The sequence below is a fragment of the Ammospiza nelsoni genome, chromosome 2, assembly GCF_027579445.1.
Source record: "Ammospiza nelsoni isolate bAmmNel1 chromosome 2, bAmmNel1.pri, whole genome shotgun sequence".
NCBI classification, from domain to species: Eukaryota; Metazoa; Chordata; class Aves; order Passeriformes; family Passerellidae; genus Ammospiza; species Ammospiza nelsoni.
In genome coordinates this window covers 103,656,669-103,683,540 of record NC_080634.1, presented here as the reverse complement: position 1 = coordinate 103,683,540, position 26,872 = coordinate 103,656,669, and the positions used below count along the sequence as shown (strand labels likewise).

Genomic DNA, 26,872 nt, shown 5'->3' with positions numbered 1-26,872 from the left:
TTAGCACGTACAAACATTTATTTTGAAATTTCCATTCTGACTGTTATGAAGAGTTACATCATCAAAGCACTTTATGGCAGTGAAAATAGCTCTTACCCCTCTGACTCATCCATTACTCCATTAAAGCTGCAAAATGTGCAATCTGCTTGAAAAATAGGTTGCTTTTTATTCAGTTTCCCATGAAAAGTCAAAATTTGGTAACCAAAAAAAAAAAAAAAAAAAAAAAAAAAAAAAAAAAAAAAAAGAAAAAACCAAACCAACCAAGCTTATAGGGCCTCTACGTCCAATCCTCTCCCTCTTCCCCTAAAAATAACTTACAAAGATAGTTTAAAGTTTTAAATGAGTTTAAAACCGAGTGCATCTTTTTTTATTACTTTTTCTTCTTCTTCTCATAATAATCTTAAAATTCTAAAAACCCATAATTTACTTTCTTGGAAAAAAGGCAGCCAGCCGTTGCTTCTTGATTGGAAGAATATGTATCTCCGGCGAGTTCATTTTCTTTAGCTTTACGCTCCTGTTTTTGACGGGTTTCCTGAGGGCCTCGGCGCTGTCCCGGGGCTCGGGCGGGCTCTTCACATCGTAGCACTGCAGCACCGAGTCCTGGGGCAGGTCCCTTTTGAAGGAAAAGTTTTTGGTGGAGACGCCCGACAGGCCCTTGATCTTGCCGCAGAAGATGGTGGGCACGGCATCCTTGACGGAGACGATGACTTTGGCTGTCTGCGAGGTGCTGACGATCTCGATGTTGTTGCCGGCCTTGGGCTCGCAGCCCGCCCTGCCCGCCTGCTCCACCAGCCACTTCTGCGGCTGCCGCAGCAGCTCGGCCGCGCCGCCGCCCGCGGCCCTGCCCTCCGCCTTGCCCGCCGCCTCCGGGGGCTTGCAGGGGCCGAAGGGGGCGGCCGGCCCGGGGAGCTTGTCCGGGGCGGGGTGGGCACCGACCTCGGCGGTGGTGGCGGGGCTGGAGCCGGCCGCCTCCCCGTGCGGCCCCCCTGGCTTGCGACAGGAGGCGAGGGACAGGTCCAGAGCTCCGTCCTCGGGCGGCGGCGGAGGCGGCGGCACCGCCTCGCTGGCCCGAAGCGCGGGCGGCCCTTTCATGGAGAGGTCCAAGGCCTCGTTCTCACCGCCCATCTTGATGACAGTGTGACGGCTCAGCTGGGGAAACTCCCGTGGGTGGAGGAGCTCGAATGGCTTCGTCTCCTCCTTCTCCAGGGGTGTCTGGGTGCCCTTGCAGGAGTGGGGGGTGAAGAGTGGAGGCTTGGGTGGGTCAGGGGCCGCCTTGGCCTCGGCGCCGTGGGGCACAGGGATGGGGACAGGGATGGGGATAGGGATGGGGACGGGCAGGGGCACGATGACGGGGTAGGGCACCAGCAGCGTAGCAGGGGGCACCAGCGGGGACAGGGGCGAGCTGAAGGCCTGCGGTGGGAGGGTGGAGTAGTCGGGGGGCGGCTGACAGGGGGCTGAGCCCAGGGCGCCCTGTGAGGGAAACAGGTCCTGAAGGACGGCGGCGAATCCCGGGGTCTGAAAGACCGGGGACAGGACGGGCTCCTGCGCCTGGCCGGAGGGCTTGGGGTCCAGGAGCTGGGGCTGCCCAACGGGGGTGGCGGTGCCGGGGAAGAGGCCGGCGTGCAGGGGGCTGGCGGGGCAGGCGGCGCCCGGGGGCAGCACCAGGGGCGAGTTCAGGTGCTGGAAGACGTGCTGCTCCAGGAGGACGGGCAGCGGGACCGGGCCCTGCGTTGTCATCACGTAGGGGGTGGCAGCGTTGGTGGCTGGCATCTGTGGGGCTGCGCTGCCGGCGACCTGCAGGTGGATGGGCAGGACCACGGGGCTGTCCCCCAGGCAGATGGGCTGCAGCACGGTGGCCGCCACCTTCAGGGCCACCCCGCTCTGCGACTCGGCAGGCGGCGTCAGGATGGAGGGCGCAGGGACTGTCACCAGCGGGGAAAGGGCTTTCTTCATCAGGTCGGCCGAGTTGATGTTCCAAGCCTCTGCTGTGATCAGCTGAGCCACACCATTTTCCAGCTTGTTGTTGGCCATCGCCGAGGGTGAGTTGGTGACATCCATAGGCAGGTTGGGGGCATCCTTGTACAGCTCCTCCATGTCACAGGGCTTCCTGGGCTCCGCCAGCACCACCTCTACATCGCTGTCACTGGGACCCGCGGCGGCTCCGCGCTGCCGGGAGCATCAGCACCGACATAATTTGGCCTGCAAGCCAGAACTATATTTTAGGCACCACATAAATCTCTTCCCTAAAATAATATTTGCAATTGCCTTTAAAAACCCCGTCACCAAAGAAAAGCCATTAAACGTTTCCACACTTCGAGCCAACGACTCCATAATACAGTGCACTATACATACAGAGATGCGGAATATACATACAGCCCTGAGTGTTGTGCGAAACATTTTGAGGAACTTATATTTAGCCATAAACATGGCCTTAAGGACTGCCTGCAGCCAAAAAATGCTCTCAGTACAGCCTGAAACTAGGACTCAGGATGCCCATTCCACATTTTTAAACACAGCTTCACATAATGACAATGCACATCAGAGTTGAGTGACAGCATGTTGTTTTAACTCAAGCCTCAAAACAAACATTTCTAAAAATATTGCAGCCAAGAAATATTCAACTATTCGTGAAGGGTACTTCATTCCCCTTTAATACTTGTCCCTTTTTCCTCCTGAAAATGCTGAGTGCAGGATCAGAAAGGAGCCATGAAATGGCAAAGCAAAACCAACCAAAATTCAGTGTTTACCCTGCCACAGAGCTAGACATAAACAGCAATGTGAACCAGGCACCTGATTCATTAAAGACTAGGGGGGTAAAAAAAAATGAAAACAACTTAAAATCCAGTTTGACAGCCCAACTCTTTATATCAACCAAGCAAATGGCAATTAAAAAAGGGCAGGGATGGTTTCTGTTCATGATTGTGGTGTAATATGCAGCCTGTTTCCCCTAAAGATCAAAACTTCCCTGCCTTGGGGAAAAATATCCCAAAAAATCAGCAAATTAATGGCACTATGCATCCATTTATTGGGAAGGATAAAGAATTTGTGCCCTGTGAGCTGCTGCCAGCAGACTTTGGCTGATGCCTGGCTGCTTTGCCTGGTGCTGCCCGTGCCTCTCCTGAAGTGTGAAGAGAATCCTGCCGTAGTAATAATCACCATGGAAACTTGTCCAGTTTCAACTCTGTTGCCATGGGGAAGCACCAGCACACCCCAAATGTACATTTTTCACCAGCACACCAGCTGAATCCTGCTCCCTATGAGGAAATTATGTGCCATCACCACTGCCTGGTACCCAGGATATGGGAGGAAGGCACTTCCCCATGTCCTGCAGGCACACCGGTACTGGGATGCCAGGGAGGGCAGCACCATCTGAAACTGAAATTGTCTGGGTGAAGGGTCCCAGCCTGGGGATGTGCCTAAGAGCACATAAAGAACTCCCTGGTTCTGGTGCTTACAGAAGTTGTTTGCTGGCACTGATGTTTGTAAGACCAACAAACCTGCAAAGAAGTCAAGGAAAAGGGGGAAAAAAACAAAAACCCACAAAGAGAGGCTTAAAAATGTCCAAGACAAGGATGTGGGAAATATACTAAATCTCTCCTGGGATCTTTGAGTCCTTGGATTTGGCAGTGAGATACTAGAGCAAGTACAGGACTACCTACAGAAATGCCAGGAGTTGATAGCAGAGGCTGGTTGGGTGAAATGCTAATAATTTATCAGGCACATCTGAGTTCTTAAAAAAGATTTTTAAAAGTAAACACATGAGTCATTTATTTTCCCCTCCTGTTGCTGGCTTAAGGAGAATAATTCTGGAGTTTTCCCATCTCATGAAATGTTCTGCAGAAAATATTCACAAATATAGGGCTGGGGGTTTTTTTGTTTGTTTGTTTCCTTTTTTCCAGCTTTGGCTCAGACAGATTACAGGAAGGTAGAGATACCCAAGCACTGAAAACAGGAGCAAAAATCAAATTTCTTATTCAGAAAGTGACAAGAAAAAAAAAAAAAAAGAAAAGTGATTGCTTATAAAAATAAAGACTGAGGAGACAGCTCAGCAGATTAAGCTGAAAAAAACAGACATCGTCACTTCTGTTACGGAATTAAAAAGCCATTTTCTCTGCTCTTACATAATCTCCCTCCCTGTTTTTCAAATGACCATTTTGGTGTCTGCAGTGCACACCAGCATCTTTGCTCCTCCAGCTGCTGCAGCACAGCTGAGTGTTCTGCACATGACATTGCCTCTTCCCAAGGTTTGTGTTTGCTTGAGGAGTGTGAGATTGTGGTGTTTTCATAGAGAATTAATGATCTGGTGGGGACAGGAAATGACCCCCTGTTCCCCTGGCAAAACTATTAAACACTGAGAAACAGAAAAATTAAGATGAAAATTATGCTGTGTAAGAGACTTGAGGGATTAGCATGCTGTAGGGACCCATGGAGAAAGAGACAGATCATCACTGAAGATGAAAGTATAAAACATAATAAAATTCCCCCATTGCTGCTTTAAAAGGCAACAGGGCTGGAGGCAGAGGAAATACTGAGATGAGGGGAAGAAGAGGTCATCTATCACCCTCAGAAACCATGGAAAAAAGCCTGTAAGCTTGGCTGGTTGTTTTCAAAGCACAGTCAAATATTGTTTTCCACACTGAATCCTGTATGTGCCTGGGATCTGTAAATATAAATTTTTGGGAGCCAGGTCACTGCCTCTGAGAAAGCCCCTCTCTGTGAGGGGAAGGACACAAGAAAGGTGAGGTGCAGCCCTTGACCTAGGTTTATGGGTTTGGGGTGGGTTCCCCCCCCCCCCCCCTCACTTTTCCTATCAGAAGTGTACCTTTTTTTTTTGTACTTCTAGTACACCTGCTTCTAGAGCATGTCATCACTACAGAAAAAAAAATTAACATATATAAAAATATATATACCTACTTAAAAATATTTCCTGATCCTGCCCACAGCCTGCAATTCAGCAGTAGCTGGCTGCCAGGTACAGTGGAGTCCAGCACAACTTGATCATGCTCCCTGTAAAGCTATTTTTAGTTTCATTTGGGAGGGAATCCCAGGGCTGCTAAACACGTGTTAGACTAAAAATCTTTTATCAAGGTCAGTAAACAGGCAGAGAGAAAAGGATCCAAGTCCCCAAGCCTCAAATGAGGAAACTTTGAAGATCTGAGATCAAGAGACAGTCTGAAGTTGTCCAAAGGTGTTGCTGGACTCCTTTTTTATATACTATGTACACAGCGTACACCATACAAAACCCCAAATCCTCATGGTAAGTGACTGAAACAAAAGCAAATTTTCAGTATTGGTACTAACAGTGATATCTATACTATACTTCTGGAATAAAAAATCAACCTGAAGCTGGGCTTTGGGAACTTTTTGGGTCTTTTAAAATTGCTGCTTCACTACACGTAAATTATTCAGTTATCCAGTTTTTAAAATAAGTTTCATGTATCTAATATACATAAAAGAAGGTAATGTAATCTAGAGGAAATGCCTTAATGCCTTTCCTCTGCTTATCATACCTCAGTCCTGGACAATTAATTTCACTTTCCCTACTTATCTATTTTATATTTAATTTGCTGTTTGTTTTAACTGAGAAGAAGCTTGGAACACTGGAACAAGCCCTACTGTAAATAACCCGAGCTTTCCCATCAGGGTGCTGATAAGAGCCAAGTTCATGGCACTAGGCAATGATGTGTGTGACTGTACAGGAAATGGTATCTTAGCTATACACAAATGCTTTGGAAGGGTAGTGATAACTCTAGATTATTTTTTTTAATCTCCTGCTGATGGCTGTGCAAGACTTTTCTCAGGGCTGCTGTGTGCCTTCCTGTGGGGCTGCAGCACAGCTCTCCCTGTGCTCTGCCTGCTCTTCTGTACCATGGCTTGTGCCTTGTGTCTACACAGAACTCAAATTATACTGTGCACACCATGGGAAAGGATTAGATGCACCCTTTGTGGGATGCTTAGCTCAGTATCTCCTGGGAAAATAGGGCTTCCCTTGAGTACAAACACAGTAACAAACAGAAAATTTAAAATCTTGACTTAATAGAGCTGCTTGGGGACAAAATTGTGGTTGGATATGGACTTCAGTGTTTTCCCAAAACTCGCTGCTTGATGTCACCAATCCAACCAACTACAAATCATCTTCCATGCTACAAATTTTGGTCTCTGAAGTTTCCGCCATATACAAAGGCTTTACCATAGTATTATTGGTGTTTTGTTACTAGAATAGAAAAAACATATTTGAATTGGTGTTTTGTTACTAGAATAGAAAAAACATATTTGAATAAAGTGAGCTTTCAAATACCAAATACAAGGAACGATTACTACACAACTAACACACAGGTGGGGTCTCCCACATGTGGAACCCATACATGATTCAGCAATGTTTGCCCCTCACATTTCCCTCTGATTCACCTATCCATTCAGGCACCTGGCACTGAGAATCCTGGCTACCCTGTGCATGCTTTTAGTAGTGTAATCCTCAAGCATCAAAGGGCAAAGGAGTAATCAGCTCACAGCTAGTAGTGAGCTTGCCTTCCCCACTGTGCTGCACCATGTGTGGTTGCTGTTTTTGTTACACCACACACGTCAGCTGGGTACACAGGCACCATAAGGCCAGTGGGGCCTGTCCCCCTTCTGCCAGCAGATGGGCTGATGGTGAACACCTCCAAGGTATGGGGCAGGCAGAGCAGAGGAGACCCACAGGGTATTTATTAAGGAGAGCTGGCCTTCATCCTCTTGCCAGCTCACAGCTGGACCCCAAACACAGTCCCACTGCCTCTGAAAAAGGGCTCAATGACCACTGCTTGGTCATCACAAAAAGGGAATCACCGGGCATGCACTTGTCTGTCTCCCCTAAAGGGTACCAAGGGAACATCACAGTTTAGCTCTGCTCTCTTCCACCTCAGTCCCTTGACTCAAACACCCAACAAGTAACTCCCTGTTGGGATTTAGGAGGTACCATTCAAAATCAATTGAAGGCAAGGAGAGAAAGGCATTGGAAAAATGGGCAGGATTCACTCTGGGCAGGATTCACTCTGGGCAGGATTCACTCCGGGCAGGATTCACTCCGGCACCAGCCAGAGAGAGAAGGGAGGACTACACCAGGGTATCACTGCCGGTATGGAAGTTCCACCCACAGCCTTTGCTGCCCATCCCACTGCACATCTCCTGCCCACCATGCACGTATGCACTGCCTCATGGTACTTCTTACTCTGTGGAAGGCACACCGTGGAGGGTAAGCTGAATGCTGCCAAGGAGCAGTTAAAATAAGCACCTCATCAGACAACTTCAAAAGATGATAGAAAAATAATGCTCCAAAGCAAATAATGCAACAGGTTTACTGTGCACTGCTGCATTTGTGGATCCTTTCAAGAAGCAAAGCTATGTGTGTCAAGGCTCCCATCCAAGCTGTTAAGCCCTGGGGAAACAAGAGAGAAATTAAATCATTACAGCAGTGCAAAATGGCATGTTATAGATGGGACATGGACAATATGTATACACTGCTTCAGCACACAGCATGATCACTCTCAAATGCAGCAGCCTGACTAGCTGATGGTACTTTGGTCTTTTAAATAGTTCAGTTGAATAAATACCATGGCTGTCTGCCTATTGCACAGGCTAATTGCCTGCAAAGAGCACGTTAGAGTCATAGATTTGCTAACTATATTGCTGTTGTCAACAATTTGTAGTTAGCAATCCATTCCAGGGAGAAGTGAACTCACTTTTTTCTCGTTTAAAAACAAATCAGAGCAATTGAAAAAAAAATCCTATCATGGGCCTGAAACCAGTACCTTCACTCCCAAGGGCAATATATACAAGACAGACAGTAAGTGCTGTGGGAGGAATAGAACACTTTCCTCACACATTTCAACCTGTACTGAATTTTTATACCCGATTTGAAAGCCTCACAAAACCCCCTACATTTGCACTGGAAACTGTGACATACCCTAAGCATACCCTAAGGGAGATGGCACTTGCTGCTGTACTCCTGGTTGCCTTTTCCCTTTTTCTTTTACTCCATTCACAAACTATTTCACTAACTGGTTGTAACACTTAACTGATGGGCTCTGCTTTCAAAAGGACCACTGCTTACACCATATACACTATTACATGTAAGTCAGGACTATAAAAACAAGGCTACTTTGAAATTATTACAGATTGATCTTGCTATTCCCAAATCTTCAATATTTCCCATATCTGCAGCATAGTGTTCCTGGGGTCTCTGAACCATCATGCTTGGAGGAACCTTTCACCAAGTTTCTGAAAATAAAATCTTTACAGTCATAGTTTATTTTTTATCCTTGGTATTTTACACAAACACCTGCACAGCATCAACTTGCTTAGCTTCCAGTGAGCTGAACACACACTCTGAGGTGGAGACAGTGCATGGAAATCAGCTGTATTAAATCTGACATGTGGAGGACAAATATAAATTTGCCAGCCATAATTACTGCTGAGTCACATGTTAAGTGATGTCCCTTCAACCCAGCTGGGGCTTCTCACTCCGTGCAGCTTTTGTGCTCCCAATTTCTGTTCAAACTGGGAAGACAAGTTGCTGTTTTTGTGACTGTAGAAGTACCTGTTTAAATCAGCTTTCCCCCTATACAGCAGGCTGTGTGCAGATGTCTCCTTCAAAGCATGAGGCAGTCCCTTGGGATGGGGACATGAGCAGCTGCAGCACTGTGCTGGGACAGATGTGTCAGTACCCAGCCCTGAGCACCTCCCATGGGAAGGTGCTGCCTACACAGCCCTGGGGGACTGTCTTCTCACCAGTACCTTCCCAAAAACCAAACTTCCTCCAGCAGAGACGCTCCAGCCCATCATTTTTGTGGATCGTGGTCAACTTGGTGTCCACCAGGACACCCAGGCCTTTCTTGCTGAGCTGCTTTCCGGGTGGCTGGCCCCTGGCATGTACCGATGCTTTTCCCCAGGTGCAGAGCTTTGCACTTCTCTTTGGCAAACTTCACGAGGCTCCTGTGAGCCCAATTCTCCCACTTGATGTCCCTCTGGATGGCAGCACAACCCTCTGATGTATCAGCCACTCCTGCCAGTTTAGTGTAATCTGCAAACTTCTGCAGGCACACTGTGCCCATCATCCAGACCATGAATGAGGAGGCTGAGCAGGGTGGGACCCAGCACTGACCTCTGCAGTGCAGCCATAATCACCCAGCCCAACTGGACTTTGTGCTGCTGGGCCTGTTCTGCCAGTTTCCAGTCCACTGCCTGCTCCTCCAGCCCCTGCATCAGCTGTGTGTCTGTGAGGATCTTGTGGGACACAGCGACAAAGACCTTCCTCAGTATCACTGCTCTACTCTCATCTAACAGGCTTTCTTCTCATACAGGAGGTCAGCTTCCCACAGGGAAGGGAAACTGACAGTGGATTGCACATCTAAGAATGTCTAAATTAAAACTATATGAGGGAAAAACTGAACTTACTCTGGGGATCTGTCTTGCATCAGAGTTCCTGAGATTTACTATACCTTACCCTCCATGGCTTTCATGCGTGCTGTGCACCCATGTATTTACTTTTGTAGTAGGATCATAGGAAGAATTGCGTTTTTAGGCTCAAAAAGTGAAGTGCATGATTTTCCTATGGGAAAAATATTTTGAAGAATTTTTCTTGTCATTAAATATCCCATTTATCTGATCATTTAGTATCATTTTCAATCAAAACATTATATTCGCCAGCAAAGCAAAGAAAAATGAGCTGGTTTGAGTACACAGAGCTAAACAAAACAAACAAGAGAGCCCTTACTTTACAGTAAATTTTTAAACCCACGCATTTTGTTTTCCCAGCAATCAATACACCAATGATAACAAGAGGAAAAGGATACCAATTAAACATAATTGCCATCCCTGCTTCCCCCAAAACCTGAAACAAAAAGCACTCAGTGTCAGCCTAATAAAATATTTGTTCCTTTCCCAGTCAAGTGCTTTATTAAACAGCCCATAAAGCATCTCAGTTCTTACAAAGGATTTCCAAGTTTGATATCAGTGAAATGACTTCAAAGCCTCATTGGTTCCCCAGTGGAGGTTTGTTCACTGCTCTGAGACACTTGGCTCCCTGTTTTGACCTGACTCTCTCCACTGATCCCAGGCACAGATATTTTTACCACATTCATTTGATATTCTCCAGCATCAGATGAGCATCAGTGTGGCAAAGGCTGCCATCCACTGCTCATCTCTTCTCGCTGATGTGACATTTTTAGTCCTGGTAAGAGGGACAGGGACCCTGCCATGGATGTGTTAACAGGTCTCAGCCAACAGCTTAGTGAGGTCAAGTTGAAAATCAGTTCTTAAATTGCTATGCCACTTTTGCAGGCAGAGCATCTGACTTTTCCCTTTTATTCAAACCTAGTTTTGACCCCTTTGTCTGTCTCCCAACTAGCCCCAGAAGTGAAGCTCACCAGACTACCCCCTGGAGGAGTAAACAAGCCTCACCAGCTCAAACCCTGTAAATGATGTGAGGTGCACTAGTACCACACCTGCCCTAACACACCCAGCCCTTTAGACTCACTGCAAACCCTTTCCCACCCATTCCTTACAGCACACCAGCTCCAGTTAAAAACCACTTTCTCTTGGTGCAGACAGGGCCGGAATAGGGTTAACCTCAGCTTTATTACAAAGTCGTGGGGTTAGAATAGCAAATTCCAACACTTCTGTAACTCATCTTAAATCAACTGAAAGCCACATTTTCACACAGCCTCTCATCGTCCTTATATAGCCTGGCTTAAAAAAAATAAATAATGAGAAGAAAAGCAAAACCAAGTGCAAAACAGAACCTTCCAGCTCACAGATCCTTTCTGGTGACATATGAATGCTGTTGCCTGAGAACACAGTAAGGACATGCATGTGATTCCCCACACACGTGTGTGCCACCCAGCCTGCCACCACGGGCTGACAGGGATAAACACTTTCTGCTGCCCATAGATCTGGTGGCTCTTATGACACAGATACAGTCGCAAATGAGAAGATGTAGCGATGAAGAGCTGGCAATAAACAGCAGACTCAGTTTATCTTCTCTTGTGGGACAGGGTCTCACTTGGTAGCACAGGCAGATACAAAGGTGCAGGAGTATTGGACTGCTGCCTAGGGAGCCAAAGGATAGAGGAATCTTCCCTCCCTCTGTGCAAAATATGGTTATTAAATGCTTTGTCCTTCCCCACTAGCATGAGTAACCAAATGCTCCATCAGCTTGCCACTTCAAAATCGAGTTTACACTCATAGTTTCAGATTTATTAGACTGACTCTCCTTCTCTCCCTCCCCATCACTTTTATAAGCCAAGCTCAACATTTCATCAGCCACACAATGGCACTAATCCTCAGCAGAAAGTATGTGCACAGCAGATTTCAAGCACTCATGCACCACCCTATCTTGTCTTGATGGAAAAAACTTTCAAGAAAAAAAGGCCCTCATTTTCATCCGTGCAAAACTTTTAACCACTGCAAGAATTTTATTTATAAGAGACAGAAAAATATAAGATTCCTGTGATGTGATTAAAAATGCAGCATTTTTTCTTTGGATCTCACATAATTTTACACATGCTTTCCTCACAGCATTTGTACCAGGTGTTTCCTGGTTTGACTTTGAGGGGAAGAGGACTGACCTCTTCTCTCCACCATGCCAAGATGTCAGATGAATTCTGACTGAATTCAAAATAACACCAGATGAGATGCAGCATGGTGGCACTGATAGATGTAACAAGATAACCTTCAAACCTCTCAACAATGACCAGTTTTGTCCTCCTAGAAGCTTCTAGACTGAACTGGGAAATATGACAGATGGATCTGACCACAAGTAGTATGCAAATAACAGAAAATACTGAAAATATGTCATGTTGCATTTCAGTGCCACTGAGGCTACCACTGCTCAGTCAACCAGTCCAGGTTATCACAGAATCATAAATATACTGAGCTCAAGAGGACCCTTTAGAATCACTGAGTCCAGCTCCTGGCCCTGCACAGAACACCCTAAAAGCCACACCATGTGCCTGACAGTGTTGTCCAGATGCTTCTTGAACACACCCCGATAATCCCCTCCCTTGCCCAGCTGGCCATGCTGTGCCTGATGCCCCCCAAGGCACAGCTGACCCTCCTGGCTGCCAGGACACTGCTGGCTCATGTTCAGCTTGGCATCAACCAGGACCCCCAGGGCCCTTTCCAAGGCACTGCTCTCCAGCCTCTCATTCCCCGGTCTGTGCACAGAGCCAGGGTTGCCCTGTTCCAAGTGCAGAATATGGCACCTGCTCCTGTTAAATTTCATGTGGTTGGTGATTGCCCATCTCTCTAGTTTGTTGAGGTCTCTGCAATTACAGACTGAAATAAATTGCATTACCTGTAGTGCCTACAAATGTCCCACATGCACAGGCATACAAGCAAGCACTTCTGTTGTGCCTTTTTCCTTCATCCACTTGGCTGTGAGGTCCCACGGGCAGCAGTCATGCTGGCACATGATTGGCACAAAGCACAGACCTCAGCTTGGATTCCAGTTGCCACTGCAACCACTCAAGAGGATGAGTGGGCACACATCCACACACACCCTCACTAAGGTGGCACAGGCTGCCTTCCCTTTCAGAACAGCTGCTGGCCACTCCTTGTGGCACATTCCTCCCATGTGCCTTCTCCTATCTCTTCATCATGTTTCTCTGCTGCCAGAGCACTTCTAGTCAGCCTAATGTTGTCAGAATTGTACTAATTTGATGCTCTATTAATGAAGATGTTGTAGCCAATTAACGAAGTCTTCTCCAGCTGCTTTGGTATCTGAGCTCTGACCGACACACTGCTCTCAATGCATGGAGGTGAGACTATTCCAAAGTATTCCAAGACTACCAAAAAAAGTAATAATGCTCTTTGTCATCAGGGGTTCAGACTCAGACTACTCAGAGGAAAAGGGCTGTATTTACATATATACACATATATATATATATATTTACATTTATACATATATACATACATATATACATACATATATGTATAAATGCAAGCAGGGCAACCAGTGATGTAAAACCAGCACTGCTATTGCAGTAAATAGCATTTTCCTGATTCTGTGAACAAGTCAACATGAACATATTTTGCAGATGCTTATTGCAAAAGGAAACAAGGTCAGTCTTGCCCATACTTTTCCATCAAACCTTTGGAGAGAACATACATCATGATGAGTGCACTATACCAAATTTTGTTATTATCGTCTCCCCTACCCCTCCCCTAATGATGGCTGCATGGTTTCAGAAGAGAAGCACACTGCTGTAGGATATAGAGCCCCTGACATATTTACTGCAGCATTTTTCACCAGTAATTTCCACTGCAATGTGTGCTATTATGTGTTCAGAAAAACTTAGGGAAACTGCAGGATGCATAACGACAATTACATCTCTCCCAGATGAGACTACTACGTTAATGGATCGGCGTCATCCATCACCATAGATCCCACGTCCTCTGGGGAATGTCACCAGCTCACTCCAATAAATCTGACTGGGAGATTTCATATTTGGCAGCTCAGCTCAGCCTCAGGAAGCAGTCTAGCAATGCAGTCCACAGCATGACTGTGGCTCAGCTCTCCTGGTGAGGTGATGTTACTCTATGGCAATGAAGCTCTGGATGTAAGAGGTCCTGCACTCCAGCATGTAAGGGCACACAGGGCTGCAGCCTGGCATTAATTCCACACACAATTTTCAAAGAACTGAATTTTGGTATACATGAACTGTAGACAATGGAGGAAGAAAGTTACTGTGTAGCTTCATTCCTTTACCACCAACAACAAAGAAAATGAAATAAAAAATTAAGAAGAATAAAACTAACAGTGAAAAAACTCCAAACAGACCTGCCAGCAGGCTGCTGCAGCTCTGAAGTAATTTTTTTTGCTGTCAGTCTTCTTGATTCTTCAGGCCACCTCAGCAGACAGAGCAGACTGACTGCCATGAAAATGTGAGGTGATGCTCTACTAGGGAAGAACATACTAGTCACAGGCTCTCCCTTTAGGAAAGTCAAACAAATAACACACAAATAAAAACCTCCATGGCAGTACCATGTCCTACCTTATCCTTGTAATAACAGCAGGACAGGGCCTGAGGCTGCTTCCCCTTTCTCCTGCACTAATGCAAATACAGCCGCAGTGTAAGAGCAGGCTGGGGGGAAGGTCAGCCCCACAGAAGCCCTTTTGAGAAGCAGCTCTGAGCAAGGGGGTCTGAGGGCACTTTTGTCTCTCGTGTTTTGTGTATATTGTTTCAGGCAGTGATACATTTCCCTGACACATTTTTCATGTAGCTGGAGCTAAGAGTTTTCTTGCACTGTATGGAGTGGGGAGTGCCACAGCACTTCTATTCCCAACGGCTTGACCATTTTGAGTCCTCTCTTCCCCGAGGCACCAGCTCTTCCCACTAACCCACCCCACACTGGATCAGTGTCACAGGTGATGCACAAAGTCCTTCTTCCTCAGCCTGGGTATACAATGAGGTGGCACCAATGCCAATGCCTATTCCCACTAGGATAGGGCCAGCACCAAACATACTCCTGGAAATGGGGACAGCCTTGGGGTGCCACCTGTGCCTGTCCAACCCTCCCTGTCCCCAAATGCCAGATCTTAAGCAACCCCCAGGGTCTTAACCCACCCCCAGGGTGAGTGACCCCCTCCCCTGTCTCTGTGGGAGCACTGGGTATGGCCAAAGGAACAGAGATGGGCACTGAGGGCTTGAGCTACTGCAGCTCCTGCAGTTCCAAGTGCCTGACAGAAGCACAACAGAGCCTGGGAGATCAGCAAACAAGGAGGAAATGGTTTAAATTATATAGTAACTTTAGGGAATAAAAACTGCCTATAGCCTGTGTAAATTGTGAGAAATGGCACATTCTCTTCTTGCCTCAGGCAAATGCTTATGCTGGTAGCAAGCTTGGCTATGAATGACACCCTTGCAGAAAGAAACAACAAGAGCACCCAAGACGTACAAAATATTCTGTATTCTCTTGGTGGGGTGTTAAAGAAAACAACTATGTTCATTGAAGAGCCTGCTTTTGGCAAAGGGGGTGGGCAGATACCACCTGCAAAATCTCTCCCTGATCCCTTTCAGTGGCACAGTCAGCATCGGGCACTGCACTTGCCCCATGCTCAAGGGGTGAAGCTGGTGCTGACCAGAAGAGCTGCTGCACCTTTCAGGTCCTCTGCATGGAAAATGTGGCTCTGTCCCACACTAGCCCAAGATGCTCCATGGCTCCAGCTGGGCTGTTGCATCTGGGCACCCCACATGCAGAATGGGGGGTCTGTGAGGTACCAAAGCAGTGTGTGCCAGGCCATTGTGCTCCCAGGGGCTGCTGCTGGCCTGTCTTTGCCCAGGATGGTGGCTGAGGGAAACCAGAGGTGTCTGCAATACAAGGTGCACAGCAGGAACAAGCTGCACCCCTACAGGGGTTAAGAAGAAGCCCTGAGAGCCAAGGCAGCAACCAAGGAAAAGCACTGTTTGCACTGCCTGGCAGAGGACACGCTCCCGCACCAAACTGTCGGATGAGCTGGATAAACACCTAGGCAGCACAAAGCAGAGGAGACAGCTGTGCCCCAGTGAGCACAAACCCTGTATGACCTCAGCTGAATCCTCCTGAAAAGGTGTCACGGTTCAAGAAGCCAAGCACACAGCCACTGGCCATGGCTGCACTGGAGGGCGGCCACCAGGGCACGGATAGCGACATGAACTCTGTCAAGATGTGCTCCACAACAAGAAGGCACCAGAACTGCCCTGAACTCAGCATCCACAGTTCTCCCCATGGGGAGGCCAGGTCAGGCTGCAACAACCAACTTGCATCTCCATGGCTGGCTGATGCAACTGGAAGGGTTGAATCTTCTCCAGAACACACTGTGTGCAGGTTAACTCCAGTGATCTCCAGGGATAGCAGCCCTTGCATGGACCTCACTGGTGAGGTCAGTGCCAGCCCCCATCACTTCACACGGAATGCTGCCATGGTGAATGCATCCCAGTGCACACTCATCTCGCCACCCCCAGGCATCCTCCATGTCCAGTGGAAAGGCTCCCCCAGAATGCTGCAAAAGCATGAGGAATCAATAAAATACATTGACTTTTTATCTGACAATAGCAATTTTACAGCTCAGTGCTAACCAGAGTAAACAGGAGAGCATAATGCTACCAAAAATAAATTAAAGAAGAGCTGTGGGTCTTTGAAGATCCCAAAACACCCAGTACAATTAACATCCAGTAAACTCTGCCCAGTCCTTACAGTGATGAAGGACAATTCAGCCCCTGCTCTGGGTGAAGGTTTCTCCAGGACCCAGCCTCCAGCACATGTTTGGGTTTAGCTGTCTAAACAGGCACTGAGGGATTAGGTCTCTGCGTGTCTTCAATGCTAATTAAAGGTTATTTATTATCCATTTTTTCCCGATAGTGCATATTTCTTCTTTGTGTAAACACAACCGAGGCCAATGTCTAAAAAAACCCACAAAACCAAAAGTGGTGGAAAGGCTCTGCATTTTACCAAGTTATGGGGTGTGAGGACACCCCACAGGCTGCCCTGCTGGCGCCTGGCTCTCCCTGTCCAGCAGCCACAGCACAGGGTGCTTGCCACCACACAGAGCTGAGTCTGAACTCTCCTGAGCTCCATCAGCTCCCTCCATGCTGTTCATGGCTTGGGCAGTAGTTCCCAGGAGAAGTTCTGGTCATGTTTGCTCCTGCAGCAGCAGTGCTTACAGTCAGTCAGATCTGGACAAGGGAGCTGGAGCACACTCCAACTGCAGCGTGAAATTGGTACCAGAGCATCCTGGACAGCATCTGTCACACTGACACACAAAATGTGCATCTGGAACAAGGTGCAGCATCCCCTTATTTCATCAACCAGTTTTTAGGACTCTAGAAAGGGCTTACTCATATAACATTGAAGAAAGCCCTTTGGCAACACCTTTGATACAGCCAGTGAAGTACAGCTGTCTTCCCCAGACCTTGGTTTGTGTGCTGGTGGGCACTGGTGGGTTTGGCTGGAGCTAGAGCCCAGACCTTACATCAAAAAGCCACTGAAGCTGCAGACCCAGGCACTGAGGAAAACAGAAATGCAACCTTATCCTGGCTGCCTTTATGGTCCTGGCAGAGCGGCTGCATTATGATACACTCTTAAACACAGTTATCTCCTCTTTTTTTAAAAGGCCTTGTTATGATGCAAAAAGTCATCCACAAATGGAAAAAATATTTCTTTTCATAGGCCTCTTTGTGACTTTTAAGTTTCTGACTCCAAACTAAGAAACACTTATTTCATACAGATTTGTACAAGTAACATGAAAAATTTAAACTGGTCTATGAATCTGCTATTAAAGATACAATGCTACTTGTTACCCTTGTAAATATAGAACTATTTTAGCCCTTCTCTTGCTGCGTCTTATAAAGGCAACATACTGTAGTTCCAGTTGTTGCATTTTTAAAAGTGTTTATCTGGGTCACTGCTACTTACAGCTTAAGAAGATTTAGTGAAGCCCATTTAGAATCAGTCTAGTGCAAAGGAAAAAAGTTCTTTAATTAAAACTGAAAGAATTATTTTGTTTGGAGGGTAAAGATCTCAACATTATCAAATTAAAGTCTTTTGACTGATTCAAGAAGAAAATAGACCTATAGGCAATTTCATTCAAAAGGCATTTAGACTTTTGGGGACTTCTGGACTCACCACAAATTATTTCATGTAAATGGCAATTTCAGGTAGAGAAATGAAAACCCAGAGCATTACAACATTAGGATTATTCTTTCTGTAGCAAGAATAATAAAGTGATTCCTGATTTTTGGTGGTCTGGCTCACTTGGAGCCTTGCTGGTGTGCCAGCTTGCCCTGAGAGGCCACACTTCTATCTGCACAGTGGATGTCACACAAGATGGGAGAGAAGAAAACCTGTTTTGATGGCATTGCTCCCAGATCCTTCTACCAGGACATCTGCAAAGAGAGAAAGCAGGGAGGGACGTTCAGAGGCCAGAAGTGGCACCAGGCTCTGTGCATTTCCAATGGTCCTAGCTTTCCACTGTCTGTGAAAATACCTAAGGAAGATGTTGGTCAGGAAAGGCAGAGCTGCCACTCACGTAGGAAATGAAGTGGGAGGCTGAGTGGCCTGAATGGCTGAGCACATCTGTGTGATGCAAGGCAACATCCCTCAGCGTCACACTGCCCGTCAGTGACAGGGAAGTGACTCAGAAGACAAGAGCACTTCAAAGGTTCAAGGAATACTGGTTTATTTTAGCTGAAGCCCATCTGCCACAAAACAGGGAGGACTGCAAGCAGAAAGCATCCACTCTGCATCCTGTGGCTGCTGCTGGAGTGGTTCATCCTGCAGGAACAAAAGCCTTCCCCCTCTTTTCCATTTCTTCTGGTCATGGGAGGAGGGCAGGCTGGGAGAGAGCCATCACTGCTGCTGCTGAACTGCAGCCAGAGGATCCTGACACTGCACCAGAGTGGGATGAGAAGTTCAGCACCAGCCCCAGCCTGCCCCATGGTCTCCATGAGAGAAAGCCAAACAACCACCCATCCTTCAGCAGGCTACTGGTGTGACAGAAACATGAGGTTACAGCAGCTGCATCACTCTGATCCTCAGCTAATTATTGCCCATATCCACAGCACCAACACAGCGAGGAAAGGAATGAGCAGGTAGTCAGCAGCTTGATCCTGTTATTGATAGGATGCTAAGAGGGAAATAACTAAGTATAAAATATTTCCTGTGTCAGAAGCAGGTAGGAATAGCGATGGATTTTCTTCAGATTATTGAAGGTAAAAAAAGGAAAGACATAAAGTCTCAAAAAAGGAAAGACATAAAGTCTCAAAACCCCAAAGTTTTTATTTACTTTGTTTCAAACAGGGCAATTTTTACTAGGTTTTTGGGGATTGCTTTTTGTTTGGTTTTTTTTCAGTTCCTTCAATCTATTCTTTGTTGACAGACAACATACCAGATATTCACTGGATATGGTGATCTACAGCTTCAGTTTTTGGGGTTCCCATGTGACTGCAAGAGGGTAGTTTCTGGCACTTCAAGTCCTGCTGCAGCAGAAGTCATCTTACAGTCAGCAGGGCCAGCTACAGATCAAGACTCCAAAGGAGTAAAAAGCTCAATATCTAGCCCCCTAGTAAGAGAGGATTTATTTTATCATATTGTTTTTTAGAGATTTATCACTTCCTTTACCTTCCTCCATACGCACAGTGAAGAAAATCTGTTTTAAACATGTGACAGGCATGATTTCCATTAGAGGGTAAAATTGGGGGATAAATGAAGAAAAAAGGCAGCTATTATTAACCCAGAGACATTCACTGTGCTGATGAGTGAGCACTAGCAGCTGAATGTGTTTTTCAGCCTATTTAACAGATCAGGTTGCCACACCATTCTCCAGCTAATCTCAGATCACTGGAACCCCTTTCCTTAAGAACAGGGCTGTAAGAAGTAATTAAATGTTGTCTGGGTTTGTGCAAGTAGGCATAACCACTTTGTCCACAAGTGCCTTGGAAGTCAGCTGCTGGTCCTTATGGAACAGCACATCTGGCTCTAACACCAGGTCCCGCAGGTTGTGGAGCCCTGCAGTCAGCTGGGTGGAATTCTGGTGCAACAGCTTCAGAGAGCTGTACTGGATCAACCCCAGAGAGGCAGATACCTTTGAATGCAGGTCAGACACCAGTCCTGTGGAGACCAGAGCATGCCCCAAAAACCTGAAGCAAGGAGCAAAAGAGAAGGAAGGATGCAGAGCTCTGACATCTGTACCACAGAACTGTGAAGACCTCTGAGTTGTCTCCAGATCAAAGGAGCACTTGATAGCAGTCACCAAACGCCTTCCAGCAGAACACCACCACTCATCTCAAGCCTCACTCATCCTCCCAGGAAAGGCCACTCTGCTGACAGAGTGGCCTTGATGATTTATTCCTAGGACTAGCTGCAATGGAAGGAAGGGGTAGCACATGGAAATGTGGCATCAGCAGAGAGATGCCATTTGGGGAATGCAATTCTGGGGATGCACATGAAAAGTGAAGATGATGCAGGGTACAAGACAGAATTCTGGGCATTAAAAAAAATCAACCAAACAGAAAACCCAAATGAACACCTTCCCTCCTGCCCCCCCCCGAGACAAAAATATGTAGGGAAGATGAAGAGGCAAATGGAAGAAGAAAACCTAGGGCTGCTGACCCAAAGGAAAAGATGAATGAAGCTGCAGAGAATACTAGAAGTAGAGATGGTGGAAATCTGAATTTGTTAGGGAAGATACAGAAGCAGGGACAAATATAGAGCTGCTGGGCAGTGCCATTATCTTGCAGAAATTAAGACTCCTTGAGGGATGTCTACTGTGTTTCTAAAGCAGTTGACAAAGATGGATGAAAAATCCTTCTGAACACAATGGAGGAAGTGATCTATTTTCATAATTCTGAAAGCTGGAGAATAGGCTTGTCTAGATCATAGCACAGAAAGCCAGACCATGTAAACAGGTGTACTTGGGCAGACCATGCTCTTTTACAGGCCTCCATGGGCTCTCCACAATTCAGTTGTGAAGGTCTGATTTGGATTGAATGCTCAAACAAAGTGACTGGCAAGGAGTGGAGTCCCAGGGCATCTCCACAGTGTGAGCTGCAAAACTGTTCCCAGCTAAAACTGCAGGAGCTGCATTTCTGTGGAACAAAAATGTATTGAGAACAACATTCAAGGCTCTAAAAAAAATACTTTACTTTCTGCCTGCAGTCAATCCCATACACAAATCTCCCCACAGTTTGCCTTCTAGAAGGAAAGAATACTCCACTGAAGCCATTCCTAAGCAATAGCATTTCTTGTGATGACCAGAAATCAACTTTAAATTTGTGTTGTCTCTTACTAAGCCACAAATAAATTTCTTATCATTGCCTTGAAGTCACAGATTCCTGTGGTCTGCTTGGACCCACTTTGAGCTTCAAATTCTCAAACAGCCACAATAATAAAGACTGTTATACAATGTGTGTTATGCTGCAGCCAGTAAACACCACAAGCAGCATCCTGAGATTTACGACACAGCACTGTAAGATTTTACAGACAGCCTTCAACCTGAGAAATAAAGTAACTAGGGGAATAGAGTCTGAAAAACAAACTAAATTTATTCCCAAGTCAAAGCACAAAAGAACATGAAAGACCCAAAGAAGAGTCAATACAGATTTTCAATTTCATCATTTTGATTTAATAAAATTCTTTGGATAGTGTTGCTGGCTCAATACAAGCATAAAAATTGTAATGGCAAATACTGTACTGTGATTCATGGACTGAAAACTTGTCTGATTTCATTATGCTGGTAAATGTAACACTGCAGATACCTTCTCTTGGAAAGCTATTTCTAAATTGCTACATCAATATAAAGATAATCAGAATTGATATTTACCTTTTACAGGAACAGCATGTGTCTATATGTCCACATGGGCACATACACACAAACTTCTATTTTCAACATTTCTCCATTTTTTGGACACAGGAATACATGCTACAGGAACTGCTGATTTGGCCCAAACCAACCCATGCAGTTGCAAGCTGCCCAATCCAGGACATTTTTACTGGTTGTACCCTTTTCACTCACTGAAAGTAATTCAAACAGAAGTACTCAGCAGAAGTTCAGCTGAATCATTTGTTATCCCAGACTCTGGAAGGTGCAACTTCACCTTCAGTTTACAATGATATAATTGATGGATAAATCACTGAAGCCCTAAGATATGCAGCATCTATTAACACTTATGTTAACTCTATTTATATTTTTCAGCTGGAATAGAGCACAGCAAATATTTTTAACTAAACTTTGCCTTTCACTCACAGTTTTGTAACAGAAGTACAAGGCAGTGTGTTAAGGCAGATTTCAGGTGCCAGCGCCCACATGCCACTGCTGACAATGTCTGTGGGACAGGAGGCTGACAAGGAAGCAAAGATGTGAGACAGCACCAGTGAAGGAGAGAGAAGCAGAAGTGAGGAAGCAACATGGCCAGAGAGGGACAAGGATGTCCCTGCACAAAGTGGAGCCTTGTGTCCCTGTTGATCCCTGCCTTGAATGCCTTGGGCCACACGTTTCTCCTGGCTGTCCCCAGAGGGGTCCTTTGCAGCACATTCTCCACAGGTCCCACAGCTCCCACACAGCCCAAGGCTCACACAGCCCATGGCTCACACAGCCCATGGCTCACACAGCCCATGGCTCACACAGCTCCCACACTGCCCATGGCTCACACAGCCCAAGGCTCACACAGCCCAAGGCTCACACTGCCCATGGCTCACACAGCTCCCACACTGCCCATGGCTCACACAGCCCAAGGCTCACACAGCCCATGGCTCACACAGCCCATGGCTCACACAGCTCCCACACTGCCCAAGGCTCACACAGCCCATGGCTCACACAGCTCCCACACTGCCCATGGCTCACACAGCCCAAGGCTCACACAGCCCATGGCTCACACAGCCCATGGCTCACACAGCTCCCACACTGCCCATGGCTCACACAGCCCAAGGCTCACACAGCCCATGGCTCACACAGCCCAAGGCTCACACAGCTCCCACACTGCCCATGGCTCACACAGCCCAAGGCTCACACAGCCTACACCCCCAGCCCTGAGGGCAGCAACCCTTCAGAGGGGCATCTGAAAAGGGACTCCAGAGGGAGAGGATAACAGGGACAGCCTCTGAAGCTCCAAGGACACGGATCTGTCCTCTGCAGCCACTGAAAGAGCAAGGGCACGTCCAGCCCTCATAAATTACCCAGGCCACATCCCCATTTCTGCTCACCATTGCAGGAGCCCACAGGGTGATCCTTTGCCTTGTCCCCCTCGATCACTGTCACAAGGAACAACTACTGGCACTTATCAGCAGAGACATCTCTGAGAAGGAGTGACTTCAGGACACAGTGTCCTTCCCCGGTCCCTTGAACCCTTGAGACAATTTACAATGCTGTCACTTGTACATATTCCCCCCTCATCTACACAGTTCTTGTCTCTATATTTAACATTCTCCTTTCTAAACAAAAGTCCTTAAGAGTTCTCACAAGACCTTGATGATAAGACCTTTTATTGATATTCCAGTTCACTTTTCAAAATATTTGCAGATTATAGGATAAATGATGTTTGCTTTTATCCCCATTTCAGGAGATAACGGTTGGGTAACTTACGATATCCAGATGAAAATTTATTGGTTAGCACTGGGGAAAGCAAATCCTTCCCAAAATTAGCCTTTGACCCAGTTAGTCTTCCATAAACAAGCAATGATTTAAAAAATCCTCATCAGATAAGATGTTTGCAGCCCCATCATCTACTTGCATAAATGTTAGAAGGTGTAAACATAACAAAGATACATCAGCCATAATTTACAGCCCCAAGACTGAGGATGAAAAACTGTGGAAAACTTCCCTAATGAAATGTCAAAGCCAACTAGCTTCACTAGAGCTAATCTGCAAATCTCGATGACAGAGCAGATTACCCAGCCGGCTAAACTGACAAGTGCCCAAGGAAGCTCATCTCCCAGGGATTACACCTCCATTTCTGTTTGCCTTCCTCTGAGTTATGTGGAAGAGCCCCAGAGGAAACAAGTTTCAGCTCATCTATTTCCTTCAGAGGGCTTTCAGTCCACTACCCAGTCTTAAAGCATCAAGCAACAACAGCACATATACACACACAGAGACAAGAGTCCCAAATATTGACATTACTGTGCAATAGGCCAGTCACCCACAGATGCCAGGCACAAAGATGCTGACAGATGCTGCAGCATAAACCTCCCAAGAACCTTCAGGTTTGGCAACGAAATCCTCTGTTTCCCATTCACGCTGCCCTGTTGCTTGGATCTAAATAACGCCCAATATGAGAGATTTATTTTTTTCTCACACTGGCTATCTATAGAAAATCCTTTTTTGTAAGTCTCTGTTGTGCAGCTTCTGAATGTCAGGCCCAGCAAATCAAAACATTTTATTGTAATTTCATATTGTTTACTTTTGCGAGGCAGGATCTTGGCAAAGACGAGTGTTTCCTCCAGGGACAAGGAGGATGGGGCTGGGAGGAGGGGAGGACAGACGGATGGAAGGAAGCATTTTAATGCAGACTTCCTCACTGTCTGCTTTAATGGGGACCTGGCTGAAATACAAAGGAAGAGGTAAGTAAGAAGACCTTGGCTACAAATGTAGAGATGCCAGAGAATGGGTGTGAGGATGCCCCGGGACCAGCCTACACAGGCAGTGACACCAGGGAAACACTGCCAGCCCCAGCCACCCACCACTGCCCCTCAGCAGGGCTGGGAGGATCCTGGGGTCCCCATGGCAGGCACAGTTCAAAGGGCTGTGCCCAAGAAGGAGCAGGGAAGGACAACCTTGCCCAGGCTGCTCCCACTGTGCTCCCACACATCCCGGCAAAGCCAGTGAGACCCCCGGATCCACAGACACTCCTGGCTCCTTGCTCAGACCCTCCTCCTCCCTACACAGCCCCAAACTGTGGGCAGCTTTCCCTCCAGGAAAGATGGTACCACCCAAGTACATATTTCTCCACGAGGATCCTCCCACTATTCCAGGATGAAGAAGAGGAGGAGGCTCCTTACACCCTTCTGCCCAGGGACACTGGAAAGCACCAGCGATTCCACCACAGACATCTATGTTTCACTGTGTGTTTCCAGGGAGATTTGACACACAACATTCAAAGGTTTGGGTAAGCAATATTTAAGTTGATGAGGGGTCATTTAAGTGTTTTATGTTCAGGGAACAAGGCATTTGAAACACACCACATGATGTGAGTCTCCTGCTGAAGTGATGGTCCTCCAAGAAACCTGCAGGAGATGTGGATGGTGCCAGCAGTACAGTTGAAAGCAGTTTTATTGACTTTGTGCTGTCCCCAGCTGTCCAACTAAGAGACCCAGACCACCTCATCTTCTTTAATCCTGGATTCTTTGGGCTGCTCCACGCAAGACAAAGTGCCAGGACACATGGAAGGAGCATGGTGCCTTGAAGCCATGGCTCCCCCTGTCCCCTGGACCACCCGTGGCTGCAGGCAGACTGGCAGGCTCTGGTGACAGCTCCCTGCTCCTGCTGGGTGCCTGGCAAACCTCAGCAGAGCTGAACTGCTAGCTCTGTTCTTGGCATAACAAATCTCCCTGTCCTTCAGCATCGCCTCTCCCTCTCCTTCTGAAGCTTTGTTTTGGTAGAAAGAGGTTCACAAAGACCTTTACACAAACTCACCCAACGACAACTGCTTTACTACGTACAATGATTCACTGGTGTTTAAAAATCCCACAAACAGGAGCTCTCACTGACTTTATGACCGACTTCCCACGAAGGCACTGAGGCCAGCAATGGCTAATGCTCCATCTGGCATCGACTCCCTGTGAATATCTCTCAGCAATAACAACTGATAGCAGAGCTCAGAGCCTACACATCATCCTCCTGTTTGTACATAAATTCCCTTTAAAAGGATTTCAGCATCCTCACACTGCTTCTTCCCAAGCGTTCAGGCTCTTAAAGCCAAGTCAGCCAGACAGAATGGTGCCACGCAACTACAAACAATGCAGGACAATTTTTTATTACAATACACGGCACGATTCTTTCTAAAAGCACTGCCAGTAATATGCAGTGTGTAAAAATACACATTCATCATAAAGAGGTTAGATACTAATTCCTGCAGCTTAATTTCTTCTTGAGAGCACCAGCCCATTTTTCAATTAAGGCAGGATAATATTATTAATCATAAAAAATTGCTGATGTGTAAAATTGTTTCCTTTCTGGCTGGCATTGGCTGAGAGACATCGGACATGATGCCTCTGAATTAGTCTAACTTTGTGGCAGTATGGAAGCAGTATCATCCTTTTTGGTGAGGATTCATGCTGTCATCAGAGTCATCAGTACTTTCTGTTTAATGTTTTATCTGCTTTCCTCTGCTGCTGAAGGGGTTTGCCTAATTCTGACCAAAATAACTGCACACAGTGCCTTCAGATGGGGCCACCAAAAGCAGAATGGAGAGAAGAGAATCTAAGAAACAACCCAAACTCTATAAAATACTAAGCTATGAATAACAAAACCTCTCTTTGCCATGCAGTCAGCAAGGGTGACCGCTGGACTGTGACTTGGCAGGATCCAAGGAGATGCTGCAGAGGTGTGGGCATGCCAGCATCCTGCAGAGGGATGGCAGCTCCCTGCAAAGGCACACCCTGGTACCTGGCACTCACCCTGCTGAACTGAGGGCCTCTCAGCTCAGCCCTGCTGTGAGTGCTCCACTCCACCAAGGCCAGATTATTTCAGGTGGACAGCAGGGGACGGGCACATGCCCTGGTCTTGCCCCTGCAGCAGCCAGCATGACCTCTAGGAGCCCTCCACGGGACACAGAAGCACCCAAGTGAGGAGCAGGGCTGTCCCAGGCCCCTCCATGCTGGGGCCAGGAAATGAACCTGCTCAGGATGCTCAGGCTTGCTCAGCATGATGGAGCTGGAAGGAGCCAGCCTGGCTCCTGGCTCCACAAGTGCTCGTCGGTACTCCAATGGCACAGATCCAGACAAAACGCCTTCTTTCCAGTCAGGTATCCAACCCTTCTTCCATCTATGGGCAGTTTCCCTTCCACACATCACAAAGTCATATATCCCCTGACTTCTGTTGAGACTTTGCCTCCCCCTGCTCACAGGACCTCCCAGGAGCAGCTCATGGCAGTAATCTCCTTGGCAGCTCAGCCCTTTGCCCACTGCCTGGAGAACTTCTGGCAACACTCCCAACCTGCATGCCCCTGCCATTCATCTCTTCCCTCCCTATCTTGTTTCTCCCCTATTCTGGAAACTGCAGCCTCTGTATTTTTTTCCCTATAGTGACCTATCTTCTCCCAGCAGCAGAATTCTCCTCCTGTTTTTCCCACACATGATCAACTCCATAATACTATGCCAGTTATCTGCAGCCTTATGTCTTTAGTTGTCTGACATCACCAAATAGTTT

At 46.8% G+C, this 26,872-nt stretch overlaps 1 protein-coding gene across 2 annotated transcripts in view; it reads right to left on the bottom strand.

Moving 5' to 3' along the window:
* The window catches only part of RAI2 (retinoic acid induced 2), a 43,796-nt gene continuing 16,924 nt past the window's right edge, over positions 1–26,872 (bottom strand). The window contains exons 1-2 of one of the 2 annotated variants that reach the window (XM_059467064.1): positions 13,817–13,992; positions 1–2,199 (exon numbers count right to left, since the gene is read on the bottom strand). In XM_059467064.1, the coding sequence (XP_059323047.1) occupies positions 424–2,094 (1,671 nt within the window). In that variant the 5' untranslated portion in view covers positions 2,095–2,199; positions 13,817–13,992 and the 3' untranslated portion in view covers positions 1–423. Of the gene's footprint in view, positions 2,200–13,816; positions 13,993–26,872 lie in introns of those variants that run through there. The other variant, XM_059467063.1, reaches the window with a different exon arrangement.